Below are 25,219 nucleotides of genomic sequence, written 5' to 3'. Positions count from 1 at the left end.
CGCGGCCGGGGCGCAGGGGGGGCGACGCTGAGGGAAGATGAAGGCGGCCGCCATGTTGGGAGCTTCAGGGCGCTGCGGGAGCGGGCTGTGCTGAGGGAGTCTGCGCGGGGGGAGCCGGCGCTGGGGGATCGGCGGGAGGTCGGCCTCGAAGCGGGAGGAGGAGAGCGCCTGCTGCGGTTTCGAGTCGGGCTCGCTTAGTTGTTTGCGCTCGGCAGGGAAGGAGTGGGGGGGGTCCCTGACCGAGGAGGCAGCACCATGAGCGGGGGGACGCCCTACATCGGCAGCAAGATCAGCCTCATCTCCAAGGCCGAGATCCGCTATGAGGGGATCCTCTACACCATCGACACCGAAAACTCCACTGTGGCGCTCGCCAAGGGTGAGGAGCTGGCGGAGCCGAGGCCCGGGGCCTGGAGGCCCAGCCGCGCCTCGGGAGCGGAGCGGGGCGGGCGGCGGCGGAGCGAGAACCTGAAACCGCGGCGGAGCTGTCCGGGGCCGTTGTGGCGACGGGGAGGCTCCGGGTGCCTAGGGCAGGCCGGGAGTTCTCGGTGGGGGCTTCTCGGAGCTGAGCGGTTTGGGCCGCAGGCACGTCCTTCTGCCCGCCGCCCTGGGGAGCGGGGGTGGAAGCGAGCGAGGGGCCGGGGAGCTGCGCAGAGAGCGGCGCATCCCCTGCTGCCGCCGCCCCGGGGATCCCCCATCCCGGCTGCGGCCGGAGGGGCCGCGAAGGGAGCCTCGTAAACAGGAGCTGGGAGCGGTACCCGGGTCAGGACGGGGGAAGGAGGGGCTGCTAAAGGAGGCCCGGGTGGAAGAAAAGTACGCAGAGCTCAGTGGTGGGACTGCTGCTGAGTTAGGAAAGGAAAGTAGGAAGTGGGGCAGGCAGAAGGACTTCTTTGCATCGTAAGGATTCCGGATATCAAGGGTCTAGAGCCGCGTACCGATGAACTCTTTTGCATCCTGCAGTAGGAGGCAGCTGAGGTCTGCAGGAGATACTGTGGGTGCTAGGTTGTCAACAAAGAGGCTGATCGTGAGCTCTTCATTTCAGAAGCTCATCGTGAGCTATATGGCACTCAAAATTCTGTGCAGACACGGGCTTGAGAATATATAAGCCAAAGTGCGTATGTGTGTGTGTCAGAAAGTTAGGAAGATGTGCTTACGAAGTGAGAATGTCAGAGACTGGGGAGTGGGGGAAAGGAAAGTTTAAAAATGGCCACATGAAGGACTTCACCATTCCTTGCGTGTGATAATGCACTCTCAACACAAGTGTGTTAGCCATCTCAGTCAAGGTACAATATTCAGGTCAAAAAATAAGAGTTTTTAATATCTTTTTAATCTTTTCTTTATTTTGCAAAACCTGGTGGTATTTTAATTTTCAATTCTTGACTTTGAAGTGTGACTAAATAAGCTAAATGCATATATAAAAGCAGAGAGTTCATCCGAAAATTGCTCTTTGTGTAAACTAAATTTGTGAGACTTGAGAATATTCCAAGCCTCTGTTCCCGTTTCATAGGGTATGCTTAGCATTTTAGGGAAATGACAGTCTATAGATTTCTTTATATGATTGGTGTATATATGTAGTTGGTCTGTGGAGTTTATATCGTAGCAGTTTCCTTTCATCACTCATTGGCGTCTGCGGTAATTTTTGTTTGTGTGCCATGTCACTTTAAGGCCGCTCCCACCACCAAGTATATGGACAATTATTATTTAAGAAATACATTGCTTTGTCTTGTGAATTCTTACATGTATGCTTTGAAACACCTTACAGTGGGTTTGGTTGGCTTGCGTAGTTCATTTACAGGCCATTTAGCTTTCATGATGTGATCTTACTTATTTCTAAAGTTGCCTTCAGGTTGAATTACCTTGCTGGAATTGAATTATCTGTTTTAAAAGGACAAGTAGCTTTTTTTTTCCTAACATGAGAAGACAATGAGCACTATGATTTAAAAAAAAAAAAGTTTAGAAATACCAGTTTAGTATTATGATTGTTAAGGTTTGTACAAAAGCACTTAGAATCCCATCCTTGAGGAGCTTGTCTTACCTTAAATTAGACAGATTTAGTGCTGACCAAGCTGATCTTGCATGAGTTCTCGAGAGTGATTAAGTCATGTCATGGCACATCTGCCAAAGTGTAGTTAAGATGGATCAAACTGCAGTTACAAATCTAATCTACTCTCTTCTCATAGCTCTCATCAGAAATGTAAATCTAAACCATTAAATTTGGTTTAATAGAACTTGGCTGAGTTAGCTGAAGAATGTGTGTTTTGTAATGACAGTGCCATGATTCAGAAGAGAATAAACCAGTATTTCTAGGCCACTGGGAACTAAAAATCTCAAGATTAATCTGGAAGCTGATAACAACCATGTTAGACTGCGAAACAACTCACTGTGCTCGTGAACAAAATGTTCAACTGTACAGAGTATTCAAGCTTCTGAATAAGTGAAGGCTTAGGTCATATGCGTGTGGTATAATAGCATGTATATATAAGGTGACAAGCGTGGTTAACTACGGCTAGGTCTGTTTGTAAAAGAAGAAAAATGCATCTTCCATCTAAAGTGTCTGTAGGTGTAAATATGTCAGTTGGGTAATATTTATCTGTTTCTGTGGTAAGATGAGAAGTCAAACCAAAACTATTTACTGGGGTCTTTACCACAGATAAAACTTTTTCTGCCTGGAAAAAAAAAAGTTGCTTCCAGTTTGTTCCACTCTGTAATTGGCTTTGTGTGACTGTTACCTGAGTTGAGTGCATGACAGTTTACTGTTGTTTTTTCCTAACTGAAATAGAAGAAATTGTTTTTGACATGAAGTGCAAAAGCAGGGATAGAATCTGTTCTTGAATAGCTACAGATTTGTCTGACAGTTGGGCTTAAGTGGGCTAAGCTGAAGTCTGAGGTTAAACTGATGGAGGGTGTGCGTGTGGAATGTAATCTATCTTAAATCTTTTGTGGTTTGGGCAGAAGTATGATTTTTGGGTTGATAAGAGAATACAGATTGTAGCCTTCAGTTACTGAGGGGCAGTCTCTTCTAGTTCTCTAGCCAGAATTTTATTTACAAAGCTGTGATCCTTTCACTAGTGAAAGTTGTGGCCTTGTGAATTAGAGGCAGATAGCAACTGTTGAAGTATCGAGTATAACATAAGGCTGATGATAGAAGGCAATGGATCCTTTCATAAATCGTGCATTTAAATAAATCGTTATTTAAATAAAAACTGCTGTCTAGATGACACTGAATTCCAAATACTAAGCAAGTTAGCCAATTTTTTGATGGTTTTGTATGTTATTCGGTGCTTATGTTTTCTTTGGATTTCCACCTTCTCAGAGCTAGTGATTGGAAACAAAAACCACCCACTTGTATTCTCAAGTTTCAAATTAAATTAGTTTGGAATGTGCCTCCAGTTCCACTTTTTCTTGTTTTTGTTTAAACGGTCATTGAGTCCAGCCAGTTTCAGAATAGACTGTTTGCAAGCCACAGACAGAAGGCATAAAAGCTTCCTTGCTGTGGTGCTTGCTGTCCTACCTAGGAGGAGCTGTAGAATAGTCATGGCAGGTCGTGGTCGATCTTGCATGTTGCAGCACTAAAAAGTAGTTGTGATCTTTCAGCCTTGCAATACATAATGGCTTTCTATTTCAAGGCACAGACTTAGGGAGAGGGATTTTTAATGTAGGTAGGCCCTGTAAGAACAATCATATTGGTTCAGAAGAGGCTTTGTTTCCTGCCAACAGTAGGGAATCCTTAGGGATGTAAGCGTAAGAAAATGAGAGAGTCTCTCTGATATAACATACCAGGTTTCACTTAATCAGCTGTTGGGGATTCATGGTTGGAGTTGCATTTGGACCGTTATAATTAATAGCTATTAATGAAGCTGCATTCATGAACTTAATAAGTAGTTAAAATTCTGGCATTTTCAGCCACCTGTGTTTTCCATCATCTAATGATGCATGCAAGAGAAAACTTCCCTTTCTTTTAGCCTTTTACACAATATTAATTGTGTGAAAGAGTCAGAAATGAAGACAGAAGCAAGTTAAATTTGTGCGAAGATCTGAGTATTCCCTATAGTGCAAGGGTGGGTACAGAAAAGGGAAGGGGTAGTTTTATTAAATTGGTATGAAGTTGTTTTTCAGGCTCTGTTAAGTTGCATGCTCCCCCAACATCTTGAGGTTTATGGCAGGTGTGCCAAACCAGCCCTGTGCATAGTGTGTCACAGCGGAATGGTTCCTCTTGTCAAAGCCCACTCCTGTCTGCTTTTGTCATGCCTTATCTCCCTGTTAACACAACACTCCTGTAAGTAAGGACATGTAGACTGAGTTACTGTTTCTGAAGGTGCGTGTCCGTCATGTTAGTACTGTTACCTCAGTGGTGTGTAGGGAAAGGGTTGTGAGGTGTTGGAGAGAGATACAGTGAAGTGCTCTGGTAGAGGTGGCCTCAGTTTTGTCACCAAACATCTCATGGGTGTCTTAAGAGTGGGGAAGGACTGCTTTCTGCATCTACGTGATACATCCAAAGTAAGGCTGGTGAGACTGTCTTGGAGCCGTGTGCAGAGACTGACTGAACTGCATATTTGCAATAATGCACATTAAAGGGGAACAGAATCCTCTTTTGCTAGTAGAATATAAAGTGTGACTTCTGATTAACAGTATTTTTGTCATCCAACAGGTGATTGCTTTTGTTAACTGATAGGGAAAGCTACAATGGTTTCCTTGGATACCGTAGTATTATAATATAGTAATAGGTATTAAAATATAGTATGTAGTTGTAACATTGAGGCTGGTCAAAATAAGTTTGCTTTTAATATTATGGTGATAGGTTTTTGTCTGCAAGTCAATAAACCAGTTTAGCTTACTTAAAAAAAAAAAAAAGCAACAACTTTTAATTGGCAAGGTAAGATTGAATGGGTTTACCATAGTCCTTGTAAATGTTATAAGATTATGTTATTTTACATGTGCTTATTTTCATTTCCTCTCGCTCCTCAGTATTTTGCTATATATGAACTACTGCACCTTGTTCTGGAGGAAGGAAGTAGTCTGAGGAAATAGCCCAAGAGAGCGAGCTGGATAGAGCTCTAAGACTGCTGCTGCTCCAGTACCTTATCTTTTTGATACTCTGTATCTTAGTATTTCTGATTATGCAAAATTATGGTAAAAGCTATTTCTTTCGAATATTCTACTGTATCGATCACCTTTAATATTAAGATCTTTGCTCTAATTAGTTCAGATTATGTTAAATCCTAATCCAGTCTAGGAAAGAAGAAACTATAAAGACAGCTATCCCTTTGCAAGTTATTAAAAGTAACAGAAAACTGTTATACCAGTATATGAAGGACCTAATTGGGATAGATACTGCAAAAACATTGAGTAGCCCATATCATTCCTTTCTTCCAAAGAGAAACCAGACTCTGGGTGTTTACTCTCATTGCTTTTTGGGTGAGAGAGAAAGGTTGAACACCATGTTGGAGGAGCTTATTTCTGTTGGGAAGGGGTATGCAATCTTCATTGGGCAACATGGTTTTTGTATTTTGAAACAAGTTGCGCTAAAACTGTTTTGATTTGGGGCAGGGAAGAGGTGGAGGAAAAAAGAAGCCCAAACTTTTAGTAGCAGCTCTTGATGTGTTTTGTTGCAAAACCATAGATGATGATAACTGTGTCTTGGTCTAGTTGTATAGACAATTGAATCTGTTACAGGTGAATTCTAATTTTTGGTGTTGGAATTACTTTCGAAGTTTACGTTATGACATGAAGAAAGACAAGTCCTTGTTGACGTACGATAGAATACCTTTACCTCTCATAACTTGTTAGTGGGCGGAAGTTAAGTCGTTCGTTTTTTCTTTGTTAGTTTAGAATGGAGAAAGGTAATTGCCGGGTGTCTTGTGTTGTTGGTATTAATGTTAATATACTTAGGCACACAGCGTAGCTCTGATATACAAGAGAAGCACTTTCAAAGCAGACTTCTTCCATAATTGATCAGATGAGTTTTTCTATATAAAGATTAAATGTGTTCTCTAGTTTTCTACCCATTTCTGCGGTGTTACTGCTGTTAGTTCCTTCCCTTTTGCTAGAAAGTAGAAATACTTAGTAACTTACTGATCACAGCCTGGTCATTTTTGTGCACCTTTGTAGGCAAAATGGCTACTAGACCAACCATCTCAGTGTGGAACAGAGAACCAATGGAAAATCGACTTCTGTTATACTTGCCAAGACAGCAGGTCAAATGATGTAATGAAGAGCCAAATTAATTAACTACTTAACTAATTAATAGGGTATATAGGATGGCCAGAAACTGAAGCTGTATCTTTGGTCAGGACTGAAGTTGAAGGGTCTAATGAATAAAAAGCAGCAGAATGAACTGTGTGCAGTAAAGCACACAACTAACTGATATTGTTAATTTGTTCTGCGTTACTTTTGAATTAATTTCTACAAATTCTTTACCTTCAGATAACTTGGTCTTTTTTTTGTAGAGAGAGAAGACACTTTTTAACAAAGTTTTGCCTTTTGACAGCTCTTAAACACTCTCTATAGTAGCGTTCAGAGCAGACTTTTAGATGCACAGAAACAGAAGTTGATTACATTCAACTTAGTAGATGATATAAGTGTGAAATAAATATTTGTAACCACTTAGTTTTATTTTTCGTTCTAGTGTGGAATGATCTCTATAACCCTCAGTTATGCTTCTCAAAAAAGATTTGTAATAGTTGACTGACAAGTTCTGTTCATGTTCATGTGCCTGGGCAAGAACATGAACAGATTTCTCCCCATCACTGGGAAGAAAAACAGTGATGGAAGATGGTATAGCCTGAGCAATGACTCAGTATCACTTTGTACAACTCTACAGGAAGCTCTATTTTTCTTGACTGGAGATTTTATGACTGTAAATAAGTGCCTAGTGATGTCTCCAGATTGTTGATGCATTCAATCAAAATACAGATGTTTTCTCAGCATAACCTCTATCTTAGAGTGCAAATAAAAATTTCTTAAAATGGTGAAGCAAAGACAGTTGTGAGGGATTGTCGAAGCTGACACAAGCTGATGTTCAGAAGAATGGTATTAACATTGTATTATCCATTTCTTTCAATTCATTGTTTAACTTTTGATTACAAAACTCGATCTCTTGTAGACACGTTTTTTTTATTGTTCCATTTTATATTCAGCAAGGGTTGGCAATCTTAAGATGAGGAGAGGCCTTGGAGAGTGTAGTGAAAGTAAAGTGATCCTATCCATGTATGCAAGTGATGTAGTGATTATACATAGGGGAAAGGGAAAAGCATAATAACCATCATTATGCAATCTGAAAATTGTTGGAATTCAACTAAGTACATAAAAATAAATTTAATGTATGTTGCATACTATGTGGGCATGCTTAGGAAGATAATTCTGCCCCAGTGAGTTTACTTAATTTGATGTAAATCGTATGAAACTTACACTAATGAGCAAAATACATTCTGCTTAGTGAAAACTCTCTACACATATTACAGAGATCCTAATTTTCAATTTAAATCTTGATTCAGATTCTTGAATCTATTAAGAAATACTTTGCTTTGGGTCATCTTTAATATCTTAATTTCTAGTAGTATTAGCATAAGCTTTTTCCTCACTTGCAAACACATAATATGAAGTATGTAAAGTCATGTAGCCCTTGATTTGTAGGACTTAGCAACCTTTGTTGCTACTTGGCATTCCTGAAAGTATAACTAATCTCCAGTGAGTGTTAACATAAAAAAAAAAAAAAAAAGGTGCTTCCCTTCATCCTCACAAAACAATCGGAATATTCAACCTGTGACTGGCAGTGCAAGTCATGTCTTAGTAAAGAACAGAAAAGGCATCTTTCCACGTGAATTTTAACTGAGATTTGTAAGATGAAATTACTTGTTTCTGTCTGAGCAGTTGATAATGGTAAAGAATATACTGTCTGTTAGACTGTTTTGCTCAACAACATTTTATTCTTTTTATATAGAACTGTTGGTCTTTACAGCATATTGGAAACCTTTTTGTTAAATGAGGGGTGTTTTGTTCTTTTTATTTTTCCCCTTCCCACGTCTGCAGTTCGTTCCTTTGGTACAGAAGATAGACCAACTGATAGACCTATACCGCCTCGCGATGAAGTCTTTGAGTATATTATATTCCGTGGTAGTGACATTAAAGACCTAACTGTCTGTGAACCACCAAAGCCTCAGTGTTCTTTGCCACAGGACCCTGCTATTGTTCAGGTAAGTCAAAACGTATCTTAAGCAATAAACATATAAAATATAACCTAGCAGCTTAAAGTGCTCTTTAACTGCGAGTGTCTAAAAATTAAAACCTTCATTGCTTTGAAGTTCACAATCCAGTGTAAAGAACTATGGAAAGACATTTTTTTTTTCCCTCTTTTGAATCCTATCTTTAACTGAAAATCAATGTTGAAATCTAACTCTAGTACAGTGCACTGGACACAAAAGTTTATGCATTTCTAACGTTTAGCTATTGCATAAGGTAAAAATCTTGAGAATTTTTTTGAGGCATATACTTGTAATCCTCTAAGGTCTCTTTCTGAATCTGATGCAACTGTTTCTGTCTGTGTTCTTTGAGATCTGTCGAACTGTGTTACTGCTAATCCCAGCAGTAGTAATAAGCTCACTTTCCTTCAGTATGCCAGGGCCTTGCATTGGTCATGTGGTTTTTGAAACTTTAGGGAAAAGATGTGACATTTTCCAGGTTTGCCAACAAAACCTTATACAGGTGTTTGACAAAAGCAAAGTTCAGTATCTGAGGTTCCAGAGAAGATTGCAAATTTTAGGGTACTGTTTTCACAGGTTTGTAGCATTGGAAGGCACTTTCTAAACTGTATATGTAGTTGTGAAAATGTTTTCAGCTATTGATTGTTTTTTCATTCAGAATAATCTGCATAATTCACTGTTTTTGTTGTCTTTGCTTCTGCACTGAAATGGTTGAAGTCTTGATGTTAAAACAAGCTCTTGAATGTTAAGGGTTCCTTTGTATGTACTAGCCATAGTTGTGGTGTTAGGGTGAATCTTAATGAATAGTTTCTGCCTTTCTTGCCTTGCAGAGCTGTTTCCTACTTATTGTGGTTTTGTCTTTAGTCTTCACTAGGATCTTCAACTACATCTTCATTCCAGTCTGTGGGGTCCTATGGTCCTTTTGGCAGAATGCCTGCGTACAGTCAGTTTAGTCCAAGCCCGCTAGTGGGACAGCAGTTTGGCGCTGTTGGAGTTGGTATGTTCATTTTTATTATTTTGTGTTTTCCTGCAAGTGAAGTTCCATGTGTGTATGTAGACAGCGATGAGTGTTTGTAAGTCCATCGATGTTTCTGCCTAATGGCAGATCCAAAGTCTTCAGTCTGTATCAGTCCCACAGTTCAGCTGAGGAATAGTGGGTTTTTCATGCCCTTTGCACCTCAAATCAAAACATTCATATGATTGAGAACTAAACGCCCTCAAAGAGATGAGTGGGAAAAGGTTCATGTATTCATTTGTTATGTTACATATATAAATTCATTATAATCATCTTATATTCTTTCTATTTCATAAGTGATAGAGGCAGCAACTCTAGAAAAGCCTCATAGCTGTGCTGTGGATATCTGGTTTCCTAGGCTGACCAAGGTAGCGTGTTCCTTCACCAACGACTTAGATTATTCAGTGGTCCATGTGCCAGGACAGCCCTCTAACTATTCATGAGATGTTAGCTTGGCACAAAATCCATTGCTTTAGGTATTTGTGAGTTGCATGTGTTGCTCCTTTCTACTGTAGATTTAATAGTAGATACTCTCCAAGGCTCACCGACCAAGTTTCATTTCTCCCTTAAAGTTTCTGAAGTAAAAAGAGAACTCAGTTTATATTCCCAGCAGTAAAGAACAAAAACAAACCCGCAGGTATGACTGTACAAAGAAACAAAATGGGCATGAAGCTTCTCTTGTTTTCATTCACTGCGTAGAGGCGAAGTAGATGCATCACTGTTTTAAGATGAGAATTTTGGGGCCAGGAAAGAAAGTTGAGGCCTTACATGCTATGGCAGTTTAGCAACTAGTGTGTGTTGCACTGGTACAAGTGCAGCTGTAATAGAATATGGTAACACAATGGGTATTACTTGACTGGCGTCACTTCCAGTGATGGCTGAAAATTTTGAAAGTAGTTAAAATACTAAAAATTCTGGGCTTTATAAATTTTGGTCTTAAGTCTTCAAAATTTACTTCTTTTTTAATCTTCTGTGATAATAAAAATGTGTTTTCCTAGGATAATCAGAACCTTCATTTGTATTTAAGATAAACTGATCTTTAGCACTCTTTAGTATGTTTATTTTGTGAAATGTTTGTTTAGTGAAATGCAGCTAATAGCTTGCAGTAATCCTGAGGGTGAAAGCCTTCATCTTTGAGAGTGAAATGAGAGAACAGAGGTGCTCCTGTGAAGTTTCAGATGTCTTTTTTGTATTCCACCTTTTGTTTTATCACAAACTTGGATTTGTGTAACTGTTATGTTGACAATGGTACTGTTTTTAGTGAAAACGCTAGTCATGTGAAAGGAAGGCTGAAGAACTGGCTATAACTTGGTACCAATAAATAAAAGTTGACAGTCATATTTTTGTTTGAAAGATAGCAAGTTGAAATACATCTAAATAGCATTTGTGCGTTATTCTGTAAGATGCTATCATGACCGTGCTATGTTAGCCCTTGTGATATTGAAGTTAGCTGTGTTTCCTTATTTGTTTAATAAAAAGCAGCTAGATGATACAGTTCTACCAACTTGTTAAGAATATGTACGTTAAACTTAATTAGCGTTGGGGAGCAGATGTTCTGTGTATTCCAGAATGACTGCATAATATGGTTTCACTAATCATTTAGTTTAGTTTTTAAAAATAGAGAAAAGTCTAAAACAGCTTTTACGACTGTGTTATTTCTTTCAAAGCAGGAGGTTCTTTAACGTCTTTTGGAACAGACTCTTCAGCCAGTGCTAACATGTCCCAAAGCACTGCAGTTGGTTCTGCATTTACAACAGATGCAAGGTCACTAAAAACACAGATGTCTCAAGGTAAATCATTTTGACTATTATTTGTTTTCCAGTTTTAGCTTTTGACTAGTCATTTCCTCAACCCCTGCAATTTAGGTTGTTGCCAGAAATGTTGACCAAACAGCTCAATTCTGTCATAAAAACATTCAGTATTACGAGAACAAAAAACGGAGTGTTTGCTCTTTAAATGTATTTTCCTACATCTAGGCATGCTGTATAGGTAGCTATGTTAGCAACGCATTATTTTCAAAACATCTCTATTGAGGAGTAAGATTTGATTCAATTGAATAATTTTAGCAAATAGGTACATACGGAAATCTGATACCTAGTTTTATTGATAGCATGACAGCTCAAGATAGTTCATGCTTATTGAATCGTAAAGTCCTTTAGCCTGCAATTTTTACATATTTATTCCTGAAAGTGTTTTTTTATTAATTTGTATTTACATAAATAATATTGACAGCACACCTGAATGCCTGTAAAGATAGTGACATTGAGAGTTAAATCAGCTTAACAGTAATAGAAACTGCACGGTTTCTTCTGTAATACTGCAGAAAGAGAGAAGCAGCAATGAGGATAATTCTGGATGTTTTTTTGAGTGGCAAAGAGGAAAGAAACTAAATGTAAAGCAACTTCACCCTCACTTGTCATGAAAATGTGCTATGATTACTCCTTAAAATCCAAAAGGCATTATTTCCTGCTCTTCCAGTTTTCATTGCTGTGACTAAAAGTGTGTGCAAACATATAGTCCTGATGCTTTTTTTCAAGTTTCTGCAGTCATGTTAAAAGGCAAAACACTTTGCTTGTAGCAAACCTTTTCTTAAATTCTAGTTGAAGTTTGTGAACCAATAAGGACTGCTTTCAAGGAATAGTTGAGTGGATTACCGAACACAGATTAGTTTTTTGAATTAATTATGCTGAGCGTTTACTTTTTCCCCTCTTGAAAGTGTAGCTTGGTTTCCTGTAGATGAAATTAAAACCTGTATGATTTTTGGATTTAATAGGAGATATGCTCCAGATGAGCAAACATTCTGCCACAAAATTTCCAGTGGGGCATCAACAAGTTTCTTTGTGTGTATTTGCTTTTCAAAATGTTTGCCTTTTAGATCATACATGTGGTGTTCTTTTGGTTTGGTTTTGTTTACTTTTTATGGGATACTTATTCTTTTCCTTTAGCTCTCTAGAGTTGAGTCTTACCACACTGATTTCTCAACAGATCTATCTGTATTGTGTCATAAATTTGCCTGGTCAGATTGGATGTTTCCATTCTAAACATGCTTCTGGCCCCAATCACTCACACTGCAAATTAAAATGTATGAAGAGCACTTTGTGGGGAAGCTTTCACAGCTCCTTCATCTACATTATGCCTGGCACTAGCCATCACTGTTCATAATCTTGTAGTGAACATACAACATTGTGCTAGATGAAATGAAATTTCAGTGTCATAACAATATCTCTGCTTTTGGGAGCAGTTGCTTTCCACTTGGCTTTCCAGGGAAGCAGAAAGAGTATTTATCCCTCCAATCAACCAAAGAATTTCATTCCACAGCTAAATGCACATCACGGATGTGTGTTGGTAGGGATTAATTGTCCTACCCATTTTTTTCTTTTAGACTGGGGGAAGGGGAATTGCTAAATATCCTTCATTCTGGATTAGTGGATCTGAGGGTGCAGAAATATTTATTTCTTCTTTGGACACAGCTGTCTTGACTGGTAAGGCAGATAAACCTGTCAGTCTAGATTGGTTGAGACCAATAACTCGAATTCGTGTGTGAGAAATAACTGTGGTTTTTTTATTTATTTTAGGTCGTTCGAGCCCTCAGATGGATCATTTGAGAAGGAGCCCCACCATGGAACAAGCTGTACAAACAGCTTCAGCCCACTTACCTGCTCCAGCACCAGTTGGGAGGAGGAGTCCCGTACCAGCCAGACCTATGGTGTCAGCTAGCCAAAAATCACTAGAGAATCAAGAGCACAGACGAGGTAGCTTTTGATAATTGTCGTGTGGGTTCTTTTCTACTGTACACAGCTGAAATGCTCTTTTTAAGGTTAACACATACGATTTTTCCTGTTGTCCTTTAGTAGTGGACTGGCCAGCAGAGACCTGGATTTTATATACTTTTTTTTTAAAGTCAAACATTATTTCTTTTTTTCACTAAAATTTTAACTCATTTTAAATTCATAGGTCTAGATTTTTTGAAAATCTGAACTATATAGTTGTATACATAAGTATGGTAGAAAATACCTAATTAGATAAACAAATCATCTTTTTATTTCCAACTTTAGCTGAAGCACACAAGGTTTCAAGATCAGAAAATGAACTCAGAAATGAAAGCAAACGACAAATTGGTAAATCTTGTTTTGAGAAATAGCTATCATTCTAGTTTCAGACTTCAATGACTAATTTTTTTAAAAGACTACGAAAAACTACAGCATTATGTATATTTTGAGAAGTACGAAGACTTTGTTTTTAGTGTTCGGAAATCTTAGTCCAGAAATCTTGCAGTCCAGAATATAGTAATATAGAACTTAAGTATTTAGAAAGTTTTCACGGAGTTGTTTGTAGTGGGTAACAACAACTTTGCATTGGATCAGAGTAGATACAACTACAAAAAGTCAACATCGAAGAAAAAATATCTTGTGGTTGTTTTATATTAAGTGATTTGAATAAAAATTAAAAAGTGTTATTTCATGCTGTTATGTTTATAAATCCATGAATACACATAATAGCATGTAACTTGCTACAAAAATAGTTGACTGGAAAGATGTTGGCATTTTATCTCTTCAGAAAGCTTTTAATGACTTCTAGGAAGTCTTTTACTACCTAAGTGTATTCTGCTTTCTGTGTCATTGCCATACTCACTGTAAGTGAGTTTACAAGTTATAAGCTGCTCCAACAGGACTTTTAACGACAATAGTGCAGGGTGCATGAAGTCCCATGCTTTTATCCCAGGAGTTTGTTTTTTTTTTGTGTGATGGTGGTGTTAGTTTTGCTTTTTTCTAATTCTAGAACCTCCCTTTTTTAGTTCCAGGGGCTCCTTCAGCACGGAGAGGCCGTGGAGGTCACCGAGGGGGCCGAGGAAGATTTGGTATTAGGAGGGATGGTCCAATGAAGTTTGAGAAGGATTTCGACTTCGAAAGTGCAAATGCACAATTCAACAAGGAGGAAATTGATAGAGAATTTCATAGTAAACTTAAACTAAAAGGTAAACCAATTCTTGCTTTAGATTTAAGCATGGTAAAATAGGCATGTCTTGCTGTTTAAAGTTTTAATGCTGCTTTGGAAAACCAGCTTTTAAGAGATATAACCTGCTAAATCTTGTTTGTGGTCATGGGAAAAAAGAGCAATTGAAAAGTAAACTATGATCATCTACTTAATTCATTAAGTATTTGGATTAATATTTTAGTTTGGATTTTGAAAGAATTTTAACTGGCAAATATATGGCATGCTTAAACAAGTCTGTCAGTTAAAAATGCAGATTACTTAAGCAGAAGTCCTGGTAGTGTTAATGTACTCTTGAGTTCTGGAGAAGATGCAGTAAAGGAAAATCTATATTTCCAGTTATTAATAGATCAAAAACAATAATAAAAGCATGAGTTTAGGATCAGAACTTTGCTGGAGAATGCATGAGGGCTTCAATTTCTAAAGGTTTCTGGCATTTCTTTGCTTTTACCCTTTTCCAAAGTAACACAGGAGTAGTTAGAAGCGCTAGCAGCTTAGACCTTGTTTTATTTTCTGACAGGCTTGTGTTTTAATTACCTCATTCTCTAGTGACCACCTTCCTGTTGGTTACATGGCTGCTACTATTTTTTTGAACAAAATAGTTACAGGAAAAAATAAGGAGTTCCCTGTTTGGGTAAATGATTGGCTAAAAGGTAGCAATTAATGGTCAAACTTCAGCGTAGAGAAAAATCACCCATAGAATCCCATAGGATTTGTTCTCTGGTGCTTGCTTCTTCTGGATCAGTTTTAGATAATGAGTTGGCATAGAGATCATGAGTTTGCTGTTGATACTATTTTTTTCAGAATAATAAGAAAGGGAAATCTAATCATAGAGAATTACAGAAACACCTCATGAGACCGAGTGAGTGGAAACACCTCATGAGACCGAGTGAGTGGTAGTGTGTGAGTTGTGAAAGGGCTGAGGGGAATATCTGAAGTTCACGCATGACATCATGAGCTTTGAGATGCAAGCATTTAGGAATGAGACTTCAGGATCATAACAGGTTGTTCTGTGGAACCATCAGCTTTTTTCAGTGCCAATCAAAACTGTAGTTGGAACTTCAAGCATTATTAGGAAAGGAATATAAAGTCAATTCATGGCATATCTTGAATGCCATCTGCCTCAAAAAGAGACAGCAGAGTCAGAAGACAACGGAGAAGGGTAATGAATGCGAGCAAAAAGCATGGACTGGCTTTTGTAGGAGGAGTGACTGAGTGAGGCTTTTAAGTATGGAAAAGAGGTAGATAGGAGGCTATAAAATAGGTAACTATTAAATCCAGTCTACTGAAACTTTGTTCTGTGTTGTTTTTTAATCCACAAAGAATATAGAGGATATTAAACCTACAGACAGCAGCAGTGATACATCCTAACTTGTGTGTCAGATTGACTTGCACATTCTATTTACAAGGGCTTTTCATATTTCTGAACACTCAGTATTATAAGAGTGTGTGTGTGTGTGTGTGTCTTGGAATAAGTTAACATTGCTATTTTGGTTAGTCTGTTGGTCTGGAAGGCTTCTGTTTAATTTTCCAGAAGACAAACTGGAGAAACCAGAGAAGCCCATAAATGGAGAAGACAAAGGTGACTCAGGTGTCGACACCCAAAATAGCGAAGGGAATGCAGATGAGGAAGATCCACTTGGACCCAACTGCTACTATGACAAAACCAAATCCTTCTTTGATAACATCTCTTGTGATGACAATAGGTATGGCCTGTAAGAGGAAGCTTGTTAGTCTACTTAATGCATGCCTGTGTCATAAGGTAGTGTAGGTGCTACTCATTACGATGAACTTTGAATCAAAAGTTAGTAGAGGTTAAATCCACATGCAACGGACAAAATAAAACGGGAATTTGAAAGCTTTTCTTTTCCTGTATGCAAATGCAATACATTAATAGCAAGACATTTTTAACCACTGTTTTAGAATCATGCTTCTAGAACTTGAGTGTACGTACTGTATAATCTCCTTTCCAGATCTGTTGACATTATTTTTTTGTTTTGTTACAGAATTAGCACCTTAGTTAAATCAATGTTGACTGTGATTTGTTAATGGTTTCTAAGCAGATTACATAACTATCTTGGCCAGTAGGATTGTTTAAATGGGAAGATAGCGTTACAGGAAAATAAAAGCTTATCTTTGCTGTTGCCTTTTTATTAGGCAAGATGATGTGGATTGCTAACCTAGTTTGGATTAAAGAGTGTGGGGGGTGTTTTTTGTTTTGTTTTAGTGACAGCTAGATAAGATAAATACATGTAACTACAAACTCTTACTTTCTGTCTGCTGTTTTAAATTGCAGACAGCTCTTACTTATTTTATTATATTTTGCTGTGTGCAGACAATACAGACTTTGTCCTTCTCTGTAGGAAACTTAAAGTATTATCAGTTTATAACCAATATTGTAACATCTCCCTTTTTGCTGAGTTAAATGATTCGTGACACACATGTAGATACTTACAGAAGGCATAATTTGGAAATTTACAGTGTGATAATGCATCATTTTTTCGTTTCATTGTCTTTCTGGCAATTCTAACAAAGTCAGGCAATCTTCCTTCTGAAAGTTTTTTGAACAGCTAAACAAATCAATCCTTGTTCCTTTGTGTGTGGCAGGGAGCGGCGACCAACCTGGGCTGAGGAGAGAAGATTGAATGCAGAGACCTTTGGAATACCGCTGCGCCCCAATCGTGGCCGTGGAGGGTTCCGAGGCAGAGGGGGGATTGGTTTCCGTGGTGGAAGAGGGCGAGGAGGTGGAAGAGGTGGCTTCACTGCCCCCCGTGGATTTCGTGGTGGATTCAGAGGAGGTCGTGGAGGCAGGGAGTTTGCTGACTTTGAATATAGGGTAAAATATATTTAATCTTATTATGACCTGTTCAGGTGCTCTGGAAACTGGTGGTAAAACTTCTGCTTTTAGTTTCGATGTTGGACTAGAAGTTCTGGGATAGTATTTTGCAGTATTTAATTGAAAGTCTGTTAATTTTTGTTACCTAGCGTTGCTTTACAATCAGCAGCAACCAAAACTTAAAGTTACCTTTCTTCAGGTGCCCTAAATATTTGTTCTGTAGCTGGATTTGAAGAAAAATGTAAAAGGTCTTACAGATCCAATACAAGTATTTGAAGTAAGAATTGCAAGCATTTTTCTAATCAGTGTGGAAAACATGAAGGCTGAGAGGGAGAAATTTAACTGGCTTACAGTGTGCAAGGAACTTCTTTGACTTCATTGTGACTTGGCACAAAGCTTATATACTTCTAATATCCTGTATAGCCACTAAAATATAGTAATTGAAGTGTAGAGATGACCTTTTGCAAAAGGCAGGTCAAAAAATACTTGAGTTGTGTAAGCTTGTTATACATTCTTTGTAGTTACGTCAAGCTATAGTTAAACAGCTGTTGGGAAAGCTAAGGCACAATTGACTTTTTTCAGCTACTCATGTAGTAAAAAGGAACTGTGGGAGATAAAGCATAAAAACAGAAAGAGAAGATCCCTGCCCATCCCATAGAGAAGGTGGTTTTTAAAAGATTAAAATTACTACTTTCATTTTAGTTGAATATGAATGAGGCGTAAAATTTCTTTAAGCATTATGCACAAACCACCATGTAAGCCTGTTAACTGAAGTAACCTGAGACACAAACATGCTTTCATCATGGTGCAAACGTAGAAATAGTAGTTTGTTTGGCAAGAGCTACGGCAGCTAAAAGGCATAACCTTCCTTTTACAGTGTACTCAGGCAGTTTGTTGCTTTTGCAAAGCTATCGAAATGTCCTATTCTTAACTCCTGTTCCTGCCAGCCATTCAGAGGAAAAGGACAGAATTAGATACCACCCTCAGCTAGCAAAGCAATGTATTCTGTGCTAGTGGTATCTTAGGTGCACTTCCTTTTTCTTAGAAACTAACTAAAACTCTGCCTTTTTTTTCAACACTAATTGATCAGACAGATTATATAAATCAGGAGAACTGAGTTGCTTGCAAAACTTAAAAAAAAAAAAATGAAATCTCTATTTCAGTGCAAGCCATTTTTTTGACATTATCTTAAACTTGAAAGGACAAACTATACTGTTCAGAATCAGTAACAAATGTAATTAATGAAACTGATGCAATTAAGTGTAGCCTCTTACATTCTGACTCAGAAGAACTTTTTCTGGCAGCTTACCTTGTGAGTAGCTAGAATTTCTCAGTGCAAAATCCTGGCTTTCTGGTTGAACAGTTAATTTTAAAAAATATATTAAAAAAGTCTTTTTTTTCATAACAAAGGTTTCTGACTGTCCCTCAGTTATTCCTATGTTAAATTGCAAGAATTAGTCCTGTAATTTAAAGATACTTTTGGTAGCTGAGCATGGATTGAGATGAGGAGTTAAAGATCAAAGCTTGGAATTAATGAATGAAAAAGGTTCACATCTTTCCAGTTAAGTAGAAGGTGGTGTAAAGACCGAGGATTTGTGCCATACTTCTAGTCAGTGAGTAGCTGCTTCAGTGTGTGCTAGACTGAGGGTGCTTTGACCAGATGCTAATAGTTACAGAGGTCTCCTTTCTGATTTTGAAACATGAGTAGTAGCCATCACAGTTCATCTTCTCCCAGTGCTGTTACCCAAATTCATCTGTTGTTTTTGTTATTGCAAAATTAATTGTAACATTCTACTGTTGTTCCCTCTAGAAAGACAACAAAGTTGCTGCATAGTCTACAGGAAAGCTGAAACTGCGTGAACGTCTAGATCTTCATCCAGAGAATTAGTTTCAATCTCTGCAAAGAATGAAGTTAATTTGCTGTATACTTGTCACCAGCACTGGGATTTAACTATTTAATTTCAAAGGGGTGTAATGCAGTTACTTTTTGAAAAATGGCCATCTTTGAAAACAGTGAGCATTAAATATATTTGAGACAGAAGGATAAGTAATTTCTTATGTATAGTTAATTATAAAGCAGTACTTCGATGGAGTTTAAGTATTTTTTCATCACTGAAAGGATTTTTCTTATTACTAAACTGTATTTGATAATTGCTTCAAGTTGTAAGGACAATTGTATGCAGAAGGCCGTCGATACTGTGAGTGTTTTGATCCACTGAAGGTTGTTTTTTGGAAATCCTGTAATATCCCTTTTGAGATAGTTGTACTTTATCAACTAGGGTGCTGGACAGTAGAAAACTTGCTTTGTCAGTCAGATATGTACACACAGTAAATACTGTTTCTTAGGCAAAGGAAACTTTTTATATAGTTGTAAAATTCCATTATATCCCATTGCCAAAGAAACATTACAAACTTTGTATAGCTGTATAAAAAGCAACTAATTTTTTAAAGAATAAACATTTTTAAGTCGGCAAACATACTGTGTTATTGCAGAAGTTGATATGCTGAAGAACACTGAATTAGTTGTCTTTTTTTTTTTCTTTAGCAGCTTTTCAGGCTTAAGTGTTTGATTTTATATTTGGAGTATAATGAAGATTTGAAAATGTTCTTCCATTGCATAAAACTGGATACACTCTTCACTTTTCTTGCAAGAAATTGATTTTGTAGCTTCTGGCATATCACAGGATTTGACCAAATTAAGGAGATATTTTCGAATAAGGACAAAAAAAAATCATATGTCAATTTGCAATTAATTTTACTTAGTGATAAATATTAACTTTTTTTTTTTTTAAATAATGGACCGGGCACATGAGTTAAAGCAATTCTCTTGGCACGCCTGGGACAAAAAGTATGTCTCCATTTGTCAGTTCTTGAAATGTTAACTTTGATGTAATACCTGTAGACATAAGCAATTTAAATAATTCTTAGTGTTTGGAGTTGTTTGCATTTTGATAGACCATAGCTTGGAGACAATAAAAACCTGGTTCTAAGACCGTGAATCCGCAAATGACATAGTATGGACTTTTTGCCAATTTTGAATGACTAGTTACAACTTTTTGATATGCTGAAATAGAGACCTGGTCATTTGTGTCTGTATATGTATATGAAGGCCACAGGAATAAAGGGATCCAAAGATTAAAACATTTTGATCTAATTTGATGATTTTTTTTTTATTACTTTATCTTCAAAGTACTCAGTGGTGATAAAGATGTGGAAAACTGCACTGTTGGAAAAATTGGAATATTTAAAAGTGGTTGATAGAATCTTAATTTTATAACTTTTGTATAGCACTACAAGGAAGTATTTTGTAATTGGTTCCTTATTAAGGTCACTAGGAGTTAGATAACCTTGTTTAGTAACGTTTCTGCATGTTAACAGCGCTCGTGCTCCTGCGGGGCTGGTGTGAAGGCAGCGCTCCCCCGTAGCGTGGCGTGCCGGGCGTGTACCCTGCGCGGCAGAGGGGGGGGGGCCGGGGATGTTGTTTTGGTTTTGTTTCCCCTTTTTTTTTTTTTTTTTAAATTTTAAACCAGAATAAACTGTTCAATTACACCAGGCTGCGGGGCTTTACTTGGGGCGGAGGCAGCGGGGGGGGGCGGGGCAAGGGGAAGGCGGGGCCGCGGCGTCCCGTCAGGCGCTGCGCGGGGCGGTGGCGGCGCCATGTCGGTGGCGTTCGTGCCCGAGCGGCTGCGCGGGAAGGCGGAGGTGAACCAGGAGACGCTGCAGCGGGTGAGGGGGGGAGGCCGCGGGGGGGCTCGGGGAGGGGGGGGCCGGTGCCGAGCGGGTGCTGACGGCGCTGTGTGTGTGTGTGTGTGTGCCCCAGTTGCTGGAGGAGAACGACCAGCTGGTGCGCTGCATCGTGGAGTACCAGAGCAAGGGCCGGGCGACCGACTGCGTGCAGTGAGTGGGGACGGGGCGGGGGGCTGAGGGGCGGGCAACCCTGAGTCCCGTTGTTGGGGGGGGGGGGGTTGTTGGGGGGTATTTCCCTCCCTCAGTGTTGGCCAAATCATAAAAGTGCTCATTAAAGCTCGGGTGACTCACTCGCGAACAGGCAGTCAGGTCCTTCCCACGTAACGCGTCTCCTTCTCTCACAGGTACCAGCACATCCTGCACAGAAACCTCATTTATTTAGCGACCATTGCTGACGCAACGCCCCCCAGCACGCAGAAGGCTGTAGACTGACGGCGTGTACCGGCGCACATGCAGTGATGGTTTTGAGAATCTGTAGAAACACTTGTGTAGATCCCCCTTGAGAGCTGAGAAGGCGTAGTCCTGAAAGGCTGGTAAAGAGTCATACTTTTATGTCAAAAATGTGATTGGAGGTTCTTTATGTAATACTAGAATAGCTGTTTCTTCTATTACTATAAGTAGAGCTTCAGGGAGGTAATTGTCACTTTTTTTTCTCTAGGAAAAACGTAATTGTAGTATATTTCTGAGAGGAGCATGATTGTCAGGACAGCACCACCAGTGCTGCTCTTGAAAGACTTGTGTACTCAGTGAGGAAGAGACTGCTTCATGACTCAGGCTGTGTAACAGTAGGGCAAGCTTTTAGGTAGGTAATTTCTGTCTACCTCCAAGATGACAATGGTGGATGCTACCACGTATGTAAGCAATAGACTGTTTTGTTGTCTTTTATCATGAAAATTATGCTTAAACAAAAATGTAAAGCAGTGTACTCTGGATTAATGACAGATTAACAAAGTTTTAGTGAAATAGGAACTCGAACTTTTGTAGGAAAGATGGGGCTGTTGCATAACATAAGGCAGTTCAGCAGAAGGGAGAACTGTAACCTCCATTTCAGGGAGATTGGCATTAGCTCCACTTGCATCAGGACTTTTCATTCTTGCTTGAAATGTTCTGTATTACAGACTCCATAAACAAGTAAATTTTTGCACAGTCAAAATGGATTCATGTGTGTCTTGGCTGTTTGTCAGCACTTACCTTCAGCAAGAGCACAGCTTACTTTTACACCTGAATATGCATTTCAGTGGCACGATTAGCATAAATTAAATATACCCCTTCCCCCAATTAAAAAAAAAAAGGTAACTTTTCACTCACTACCACCAAAAATATTTACCTTGCCAGAAACAAGCAACTTCAAGTTTGAGCAGTGTTTCTCTGCACTAGTTCAAAGACAATGCTAAGGCCTTTTCTGAATCACGCGCTTCAGTGCAGTCTATGTGAAAGAATAGCTTTAAAGATGCTTCAGATTGTACAGTGCATAAAGTTCAGTTTTATATGATGAGTAAGTAGGCAGTTGACAATTTTCAAACTGTTAAATAATCCCATGTTAATGAAGGTAAGATCTTTGTTTACAAACTGAAGTTACAGTTTAAGGTGCTGCTTATTTTCAGTAAGGTGCATATTTTAAACGGGTATGACCTATTAAATGTATATCTTTAATAAAGCAAATAGTTTACTTTTACAGAAGCTTTAAAATACAAAATGTACAGTTCCAGTTCAGAAGCATTAGCTATTCACAAGAAGCACTGCAATAAGGGTAAGTTAACTAAGCACCAAACCCTTGCACTTGGCAGTGTGAAATTTAATGGCAAGACTCATTTGCCAAGTGCAACAATTCTTAAAGTTACCAGTGTTCAGAACAATGGGAAGCAAAGGACATAGTAGCACCTACGTGATCAAAATGCAGACAAACTTTGTTTCCTCAATTCACTTATGTAGGTCCAGAAACCTGCCAGCATTTGTATGTATGAATCAGCTGCAAAAACTAGAGCAGTAATTTTTGGCACTTGTTAGGAAAGTTCAAAATTAAGTGTTTTCAGTAACTTCCATTTTGGTCTTAGTATGAATAACCAGTAAGTACAACCAAATTTAGGATTTAATATTAGATCTAAATGACAAGATTTAGTAAACTCAAAACCATTCATCAAGTTAAATAACCACTAACATTTTCAGCAGAAGGTTTTCAAAATTATAGTAGTACAGACCATTAACAATTTACAGACAAGCCACACTGATTGTGCAAAGCACATTACTGTAAAAAGTCTATGTACAGCAAACAAATCTTTGTAAACATGGTAAGTATGAAGTTTCAGAAAACATGGTGACAATATCATAAATACAGGCAACATTGGCATCCTCAAACAGCACAAAAAGGTAACAATCTGGGCCTGCAAATATAGCCCGTCACCATACAAACAAAAAGGTGGATGGGTCTTAAATACCCACATGTTTAATAGTTTTAGTGTTGTGTATACCTATTTATATATATATAATGTATTTATTTTTTGGTATCTTTAGATATAGATGTACTTAGTTTGTAAAAACAAAAACAAATGTGCTTTCTCTTCATTGAAAAATTATGTAGTTAGAACTAATAACCCATTTTACTAGTAGTTAACATATTAGAATGATATGACTTAAGAAAAATACAAAAATAAGATTAATACTGTCAAAACTCTTATACCAGAAAATATTGTGGTTTTTAGACTCTTTCAAAGATGAAATATGAAAATTTAAATAAGCTCTAACTATATAAAGAATCTTCTGTAATCTCAGTTAATATACAGTGGGATAGCTATACATATATTTACCATTGTTCTTCACTTTTTAAGCACCAGTCACTCCCAGATCCACTTTGGTTGGAAGATTATTCCCAATTCCACAGGTTCACTTAATGGCACATATTGACTGCAAATAATTACTTTATCGTTTTAAAAAAAATAATGTTTTTTTTAGCTAACTGCTACCCCACATTTCAGTTCTAGTATCTTCTGAGCCAGCTCACAATTTTTTATTTTTTTAATTATTATTTTTTTTAATTAACTGTAGCATCTGAAATAAGACTTTAAATATATGCAAGTAGTCTTTTAGGCTATAGTTTCACACATTTAAGGAGCACTGCGTGGATAAAGCCTTTGGCCAAATGAAACAGTAACAAGTTATCTATTTATTTGAAAACCAGTGTCACATTATCCACACAGATGCCATCTACTTTAAGCAGCTCAGATTACATTTGTGACACAAATTTGAGTGGTTCGGTTGATCTATACTTAGAGTAAGGAAACTACCACAAAACTCAATTTCGCAACTGTTTCTGCAACAGTTTCATAATGAACTCACTTGTGTGGCACATGAAAAGCTGCTGTTATACTTCATTTAAAAAAAAAAGTTGCCCAAAGGCCATTTATGGAGAATACAAAGGCTTTACAGCTTGTCCATTATAAATTTAAACACAGTGTTGAGCAAAGTGACCACTATATATTTGCTTCAATATATTCAATGTGTTTCAGTAAGATGTTTAACTATAAATCTATATGAAAAATAGCTATAAAATACAGTGTTTCTTGTATGGTAGTCCATCAGCAGTTTTTTAAAAAAAGCTTTTGAAAGTAAAGGCAATATACACATTTTTAAAAGCATTTCTAAATCACAGTTCTGGGCTGTTCCATGTACATCAAACAAACATATTGGCCATATTGCTCAGCACTGCAAATAAGATTCAAGAGTTAGTAGATCCTCCCCCCAACCCCGGCCCCCAAGCCCCCTCAATTCCATATTTAATGAGATAAACAGGATCTAGCCAATACACAGTTGTGAAACAAAGGATATGTAGTTTATGACTGTTTGGCCCTGTGCTGCATTTTCCAATATGAAAAGCAATTAGTACTGATGCAGGTAAGATGGTCTGCGTTCGTGTTTTACTGGAAAAGATTTAAAGCCCTTATTCATCTGTTTGTGCTGGGAAGCCTGTTGCTGCGATTGCTGTTGCTGCGCATAGGCAAAGCTAGAGGAAATTCCTGTTGCTGGGGCGCAGTCGTTGGCTGCTGCCCACACAGGTGACTGGAGGATCTGCATCGTGTCGCTCCACTGGCTGACAGGGCTGCTCATGGGATACAAAGACGCACTCTGACTGGGTAGTGTATTCGTGACAGAGGACGCATGCTGCCAGGGTGCCTTTGGAGGCCAGGTTTTGGTTTTATTATCCTGAAAAAAAAAAACAGAATTAGTTTTGTTGTTGTTTTTGTTTGACCAAAATGCTTTTGAGACAATACTTAACGTATCTTATTTCCTCTCTACAACATTTCAGAAGATTAATCTTTAAAAATAGAACTGATGCATGTATATAACTACTCACTCATTTACTTGTCTCTTGAAAAACCTTTAATTACTTCAAGCACTAGGCTTTACCTATAGTAGTGCCATAAATCAAAATTTCTAGTA

The 25,219-nt window shown here is 38.3% G+C and overlaps 3 protein-coding genes across 11 annotated transcripts in view; 2 read left to right on the top strand and 1 right to left on the bottom strand.

Annotated features, from left to right (window-relative positions):
• Positions 1 to 20,192, top strand: LSM14A (LSM14A mRNA processing body assembly factor). Of its 3 annotated transcripts, none has more exons than XM_048068811.2 (10): positions 1 to 376; positions 8,026 to 8,189; positions 9,060 to 9,192; positions 10,881 to 11,000; positions 12,786 to 12,962; positions 13,266 to 13,328; positions 14,006 to 14,185; positions 15,737 to 15,908; positions 16,810 to 17,038; positions 18,849 to 20,192. In XM_048068811.2, exons 1-10 carry the CDS (start codon positions 256 to 258, stop codon positions 18,870 to 18,872), a joined length of 1,383 nt encoding a protein of 460 aa, XP_047924768.1. In that variant the 5' UTR covers positions 1 to 255; the 3' UTR covers positions 18,873 to 20,192. The 3 variants fall into 3 exon arrangements, with proteins under 3 accessions (XP_047924768.1, XP_047924767.1, XP_047924769.1); XM_048068810.2 differs by having other exon boundaries at positions 2 to 376; positions 10,878 to 11,000; XM_048068812.2 differs by lacking the exon at positions 13,266 to 13,328 and having other exon boundaries at positions 2 to 376; positions 10,878 to 11,000.
• A 419-nt stretch (positions 20,193 to 20,611) lies between these two features.
• Positions 20,612 to 21,942, top strand: SS18L2 (SS18 like 2). Its single transcript, XM_067004191.1, has 3 exons — positions 20,612 to 20,764; positions 20,859 to 20,935; positions 21,130 to 21,942. Exons 1-3 carry the CDS (start codon positions 20,696 to 20,698, stop codon positions 21,215 to 21,217), a joined length of 234 nt encoding a protein of 77 aa, XP_066860292.1. The 5' UTR covers positions 20,612 to 20,695; the 3' UTR covers positions 21,218 to 21,942.
• Positions 21,943 to 22,376: 434 nt separating this feature from the next.
• The window catches only part of GARRE1 (granule associated Rac and RHOG effector 1), a 53,479-nt gene continuing 50,636 nt past the window's right edge, over positions 22,377 to 25,219 (bottom strand). For all 7 annotated transcript variants that reach the window (XM_048068897.2, XM_048068893.2, XM_067004176.1 and 4 more), the window contains one exon: positions 22,377 to 24,982. In XM_048068897.2, coding sequence (XP_047924854.1) covers positions 24,659 to 24,982 — 324 coding nt within the window. In that variant the 3' untranslated portion in view covers positions 22,377 to 24,658. The remainder of the gene's footprint in view (positions 24,983 to 25,219) is intronic.

The sequence above is a fragment of the Anser cygnoides genome, chromosome 12 (assembly GCF_040182565.1).
Source record: "Anser cygnoides isolate HZ-2024a breed goose chromosome 12, Taihu_goose_T2T_genome, whole genome shotgun sequence".
NCBI lineage: Eukaryota > Metazoa > Chordata > Aves > Anseriformes > Anatidae > Anser > Anser cygnoides.
Note: the sequence above shows the minus strand (reverse complement) of the source record. Positions and strands in the feature narration are given on the sequence as shown.